At 49.2% G+C, this 6,766-nt stretch overlaps 1 protein-coding gene across 1 annotated transcript; it reads left to right on the plus strand.

Annotated features, from left to right (window-relative positions):
* Positions 1–8: 8 nt before the first annotated feature.
* Positions 9–4,995, plus strand: POLE3 (DNA polymerase epsilon 3, accessory subunit). The gene is made up of 5 exons (XM_083440555.1): positions 9–106; positions 1,210–1,289; positions 2,293–2,378; positions 3,702–3,820; positions 3,934–4,995. Exons 2-5 carry the CDS (start codon positions 1,224–1,226, stop codon positions 4,110–4,112), a joined length of 450 nt encoding a protein of 149 aa, XP_083296681.1. The 5' UTR covers positions 9–106; positions 1,210–1,223; the 3' UTR covers positions 4,113–4,995.
* The last annotated feature ends 1,771 nt before the right edge of the window (positions 4,996–6,766 follow it).

Here is a 6,766-nt window from a genome sequence, read left to right on the forward strand (position 1 = left end):
CTTCTTCCCTCCGCGCGGGCGGGCGCGCTGCACGCCGGGAGTGCTGAGGAGGCCCCTCTCGGCGCGCCTTCCGAGCGGCCGTTGGTGGCGGCGGCTGAGGCGAGCGGTGAGGGGGCGCCGCGCTCTGGGCAGGCTCAGGGGCACCCTCGCGCGGGAGGCGGCGGAGGCCGAAAGGGCCGCCCTCGAGCCGGGGTGGGGAGCGGGGAGGCCGTGGGCGGACATTCCTGGCGGCGGCGGCGGCGGCGCTCCGTTGAGGCAATTATTCCCCTCAGGGCCGCCAGCCCGGCCTCCCTGCGCGGGGAGTTCCAAAGGCGCCTGTCTCGGCCGCTTGGGCCCCGTGAGGGACGCGGAGCGAGGGAAAGAGCCGCCCAGAGGCCGAGGGCGGCTGTCGCGGGGGTTGTGGGGGCAGAGCTGCCAACATTTCCCTTTTTTAAAACAACTTTGTAAATTCAAAATTTAAACAAAACATATTATCCAGAAACATATCATCCTTATTCCCCCCCCCCCCCCATTTTTCCTCCCTCACACACAAAACTCCACCCCCCCCCCCCAGGTTCCCTCAGTTCCAGGCTTTGGTTTCTTTGAGAATGCTGTTTTCTGCATGTTAACAGTTGTACAGTGGTACCTCGGGTTACAGACGCTTCAGGTTACAGACTCCGCTAACCCAGAAATAGTACCTCGGGTTAAGAACTTTGCTTCAGGATGAGAACAGAAATCGCGCAGCAGCGGCACGGCAGCAGCGGGAGGTGTCATTACCTAAAGTGGTGCTTCAGGTTAAGAACAGTTTCAGGTTAAGAACGGACCTCCGGAACGAATTAAGTTCTTAACCCGAGGTACCACTGTGTAGATCCTCAAACTATTAGGTGATTATCATCAATAAAAAAGTTTGTGAATGTTTATTCAAAGCCAGCCAAGGAGTCCAGATCGCTTGGCTGCGTCTTCAAGTACTTTTTAAAAGGGAAATTCCCTTATTCCAAATAGGATTCCTCGCAAGAAAAGGGAAAAGTTGGCAGCTATGCATGGGGGGAGAGAGGGGCGCATAATAATAATAGTAATAATAATTTAATTGTACCCCGCCCATCTGGCTGTTCTTCCCCAGCCACTCTGGGCGGCTTCCAGCAAAATATTGAAATACAGTAATGCACCAAACATTAAAAGCTTCCCTAAACTTAAATAACCCCCTTGCCACCGTGTCTCCCCTTTCCCCAGGCTCCAGGGGCGCCATGGCGGAACGTCCCGAAGACCTGAACCTGCCCAACGCTGTCATCACTCGCATCATGAAGGAAGCCGTGAGTAATAGGCAATCTCTCAGGGCTCAGGCACACTTCCATGTTTGCCCCTGGGTTTCAGGCAAGAACAACAATTACATCATTATTTTTGTTGTTATAATATAAAATTATAATAATAATTTTATTATATTCTGCCTACCGGTATAGGGCGGTATATAAACTCAATTAATAATAATAACAACAAAAACAACAATATACCCCACCTATCTGGCTGGGTTTCCCCAGCCCTCCAAAAATACCCAAACATTACAACTCTCCCGATACAGGGCTGCCTTCAGATGTTTCCTGAAAGTGCAAGTAGCTTCTTTTCCTGTTTTTCCAGCCACATTCCCCAGGAAAACCCACCGTTTGCTGTTGAATCAGAACAAACATTGATGGGGTTTTCTGTGGCCTTCGTTCAGCAGTACAAACGGCAGGTTTTTCCGGGAAAAGTGGCAGAACAAAAGAAAAACCTCTTGGACCCGTGATTAGAAATTTCGGAGCAAATGGAAGTGTGGCTGAGCCCTGTTCTTGGTACTACTTGTGGCTCCGATGGCTTCTGTTAAAGGTTTGTGTTTCCTTCCATCTTACAAGTCCTGTCTGCCTCGCCTCTTGTTCTTGCATTCCCTCTCTACTTACCTGCCTTTATCTTGTTGCAGCTACCTGGATAACCTGCTTTAACATTTTCTCTGCCGAATGTAACATCCTGTGCCAGCCTTGGTTTGGGTTTTACGTCTTTGTCATGTTTCGTTATATGGTTAAAATTCTGTAAAAATACTTTCGGTGCCGTGGGAGCCATGAGTAAGTGGACAAGATGCTGGGAATCTGGAGCATTGGAGAAGACAAGGCGTTAGTGGCTGGTGTGCAAGACATAGAGGGAAAGGGCAAACACCCTCATCAGTGGCAGAAGTGCAATGTCAGACACGTCTTGATGGGAGTGGGACAACGCTGCGGGCAACTGGTGCCTGCTGAATGCAGACGCGACATGGATCTCCCAGGCTTACGCACGCCTCTTTCCCCTCAGCTTCCTGATGGAGTAAATATTTCCAAAGAAGCCCGAAGTGCGATCTCCCGAGCTGCCAGTGTGTTTGTGTTGTACGCCACATCATGGTGAGTGAGTGCTGCTGCTGGTGAGACCCATGAGCCTGACTGGATAAGCTCAAGCCTCTCACCATTTTTACTTACTGACAGTGGTATGTGGCTAGTGGAACTGGTTGCAGTCATGTCGGTAGGTTTTGTTTGGTTTGGTTTTTTTGTTCACTCGGTCTACAAAAAGTAAAGAGAGCTTAGGCTGTCCCTTCACAATTGTTCAACACACACCTTTCCTGTGTGACATTTCACAACGCTGACTTGCAATTTATATGTTGTTTATAAGAAGAATGACCGTACCAGTTTTAATAACACAAACAAACACAAACATGTAGAACAACGCAAACATTGTTGTATATCAACAAAGGCTTCAGTACAAGTCTATTGGTCCAATTGATGGGAGAAATTAGGTCATGCTGCTATCTTGCACCATGGCAAGCCATGCCTCCTCATAAAAAGTTATTTAAACAATGGCGGCCTTGAAAATTAAGATGTTCGTTTTAGTACCCTCAAAAGAGCTGTGCATTGATATATGTGCATGTACCGTATTTTTCACTCCATAGGGCGCACCGGACCATAGGGCGCACCTAGTTTTTAGAGGGAGAAATAAAGGGGAAAAAAATTATCCATCCCACTGGCTGTCTTGGCTTCCTCTTTAGCCATGCACAACCTCTCCAGCTGGGAGAGGCTGCGCGTGGCTTCGTTTTTAGCCGTGCAGCTGGGGCGGGGGATGCCCGAGCTTCCCCCGACCCCAGCCCCCAGAACAGGTCCGGGAGCAGAGGCAAGGTTGCGCAGCCTTGCTGCCGCTCCCGGAACTTGCAGGCTGGGGGAGCGCTCCGAAGGTTTGTGGATAGCTGTCTGAAGCCTGGGGAGCGCAGTGGGAGTTGGCGCTGCGCTCCCCGGGCTGCAGGCTGCTATCCGCAGCCGTGCTCCGAACTCCCGCCGTGCTCCGAAGGCTTGCGGATAGCTTCCTGAAGCCTGGAGAGCGAGAGGGGTCGGTGCGCACCGACCCCTCTCGCTCTCCAGGCTTCAGTGAAAGCCTGCATTCGCTCCATAGGACGCACACACATTTCCCCTTCATTTTTGGAGGGGAAAAAGTGCATCCTATAGAGCGAAAAATACGGTATGTTTTTCATATGGATAGTCACCTGGGGAAAATACTAATTAAAGCTTTGAAACCACATGGTTGCACTGTGTAGCCATTCATTTTGCTGCTGTTTAATTTTATGAGGGGCAGGATGAAGAGAATTATTAAAAGTTTAATTTTTCCAAGGGAAAAAGACTGGTAGGAGATTTTTACTAGTGATGGGTGAGTAATTTTCCCTTTGCTTCCTTCATAATTAGTGCCAACAATTTTGCAATGAAGGGGAAAAGAAAGACGCTGAATGCTGCAGACGTCCTCTCAGCCATGGAGGAGATGGAGTTCCAGAGATTTGTTGTCCCCTTAAAGGAATCCTTAGAAGGTAAATGCTCAAGTGTCCTCTGTTCAGATTCTGGTTCACATTCTCCTGTGCCTGGGTGTGTGATGATAATAGCCACTGCCTGGGCTTGCTTTGACGGTTGCTTGTCCTTCTAGCTTACAGGCGCGAGCAGAAAGGCAAAAAGGGAGCCTCAGAGCTAAAGAAAAAAGACAAAGACCAGAAGGGAGATGCAGAAGACCCTGAGAAGAACCGAGGCGATGAGAACGAAGAGGAGGATGAAAGGATGGAGGAGGAGGAGCAAAACGAGGAGGAGGGGGAGGAAGCGGACAGCTAATCGCTTAGGATTTCAGCTCTGGGCAGCCCTAGTCCACCATCAGAACCAGCTGTGAAGCAGAAGAAGCAATATGGTTCCTGGTCTGAGACTGAGTGGGGATTTGAACTTTGGTTGAACCCCCAACACCACCTCAATCTCTGTGCTTTTCCTGGGGATGAGCTTGCACGTGGAAACACGGGCTTACTGGATCAAGTGGTTCCAAGAGACTTTGGAGGAGATCCTGGATCAGTTACTCTCCTTGGAGTGTCTGCAGGTTGATTCCGCGTTTCTGCCCACATAGGTTCATCAGGATCATTACACGCGTCATTTAATTTGTAACAATTCCTTTGTTGGTTTTTTTGTTCATAGTTGGGATTTCCAGGCATTGTCAGGTGACAGCTGTTCAGGGTAACATTCGAGGGCAGCAAATGGTGCCACTTGCCAAGGAGGAGCTGTGCTCTGGTGGGCAGCAGTGGAGACTAGGCAGGTTTGAAGTGGGGCAGAACTGCTAACCACCCACTTTCAAAGGGTGTGGACGTTGGGGAAGCCAGCACGTCATTTTGAAAAGAGCATTGGATGGGATGCGAGCGGATGGAGGGTTAGTCAGAGAGGAACAATTCCTGACCACGCAGCACTGTGAAAACCAGTTATTCTCAAAATTGGATAACTTATTAGGACGTTATTTTATATATAAAACAAGTAGATGCAGCAAAACAAGTTGATAGCCCAGTTCAAATGGACACTTTAATTGCCAAAAAATGAGATAAAATCGGATTTGCCTTATAATTAAGGGAAATACAATAAAAACCTCCTTGAGTAAACGGGCTGTATAAAAAAATATTCTGGTTAAGATGTTCAAGAAACAATTGCACATCTATTAAAATACAAGTTGAAACAGTTTAAATTTGTGGGTTTTACCCATATAGTGATTTATCTTCTTTGAATACCTGCAGGCATCAAACTTCTCATCCAAGCATCCAGTTAGACCCCCCTCAAAAAAACAACCCACCCCACAGCAACCTGCCTATTATTTCCCCCGAGCTCAAATGTGCTTTTGTGTTTACACATCAGAACTTTAAGCTCCTCTCATGGTTGTGGTCTCACAGGAGCCTCTTAAGCAAGAGAGCGGTCCACGTCCCGTGTGATGGGGATGACATTTTTATTAGGACCTGGAAGCCATCCGCCGCCTGCCCAGTGCGCTAGACCTCTACGCATCATGCTGCTCTCCAGTTGGTGTTTTCTGGATCTTGTTTAGCTGAGCTGCTGTTTCCCAGCTCTTACTAAAGAGCCTCCTGCACGGATCATGTTCGCAACCCGAGAGTCCACTGTAGATCCCCCACCTTCATGGAGGGGAAAAGGTGCCGAAAGCCTGATTCTCAACAGGAAGTGATCTGACATGGGGCTGATGTCCGTGTCCCCCACTTCCAGACCACCCTCTTCCCTCCCAGTCGAGAAAACAAGGTCCAGAGTGTGTCCTCCCACATGTGTTGGGCCAGTGACATGTTGGGACAGCCCCCTGAGACAGTCGCCTCAGCATAGATGTTGAAGTTCCCCAGAACCAGCAGTCTGGGAGTCTTCATCACCGCCTCCAAAACCAGCTCAGGCAGGGAGACTGCTGGGCAGAACCAGCAAATCCCTAATCTGTCCTGCTTGCCTAATAATAATAATTTATTATTTATACCCCACCCATCTCGCTGGGTTTCTCCAGCTACTCTGGGCGGCTTCCAACAAACACTAAAATACAATAACCTATTAAACATTAAAAGCTTTCCTAAACAGGGCTGCCTTTAGATGTCTTCTAAAAGTTTGGTAGTTGTTTATCGCTTTGACATCTGATGGGAGGGCGTTCCACAGGGCGGGTGCCACCACCAAGAAGGCCCTCTGCCTGGTTCCCTGTAACTTGGCTTCTCATAGTGAGGGAACTGCCAGAAGGCCCTTGGAGCTGGACCTCAGTGTCTGGGCAGAAAGATGGGGGTGGAGACGCTCCTTCAGGTATACTGGACCGAGGCCGTTTAGGGCTTTAAAGGTCAGCGCCAACACTTTGAATTGTGCTCGGAAACGTACTGGGAGCCAATGTAGGTCTTATGTGGTCTCGGCGGCCGCCCCCAGTCACCAGTCTAGCTGCCGCATTCTGGATTAATTGTAGTTTCTGGGTCACCCTCAAAGGTAGCCCCACATAGAGCACATTGCAGTAGTCCAAGCGAGAGATAACCATGCTAGGAACACACTCCAGATCCCCCCCTCAACTGGACAAAGCCCACTGCTCCTCATTTGAGGCTGTGCCATGATCTGAGTACCCTTGGTTACACTTCGCAAGGATGGGGCCACTCCTTTGGAAAAGAGGATTAGTATGGCGGGTCTGGTATGTCTGCTTTCCCCCCTTCCTCCATCAATAGGTTTGTTCCATAAAACCATCTCTGAAAGTGGCGTGGAACTTTCTCAGAAAGTTCATATGGCTGCAACATACAATAGCTCCCACTCGCAAACTTCCCACATAGAAGACTAATTATGCACAGTAGTGAACTAAATGGACCAAATGGTCCGATCCTGACCTCCCCGCATTTTCTTTCCAAAATGGTGCATTTGCCTGCCACCTTCCCCCTACTTCCACGTGGATTTTCACGACATACATTTTATGCAAAGTAAATTTCAAGTCTAGCAACATGAGGGAATCG

This window comes from Podarcis tiliguerta (genome assembly GCF_965153285.1).
Source record: "Podarcis tiliguerta genome assembly, chromosome: 1".
NCBI lineage: Eukaryota > Metazoa > Chordata > Lepidosauria > Squamata > Lacertidae > Podarcis > Podarcis tiliguerta.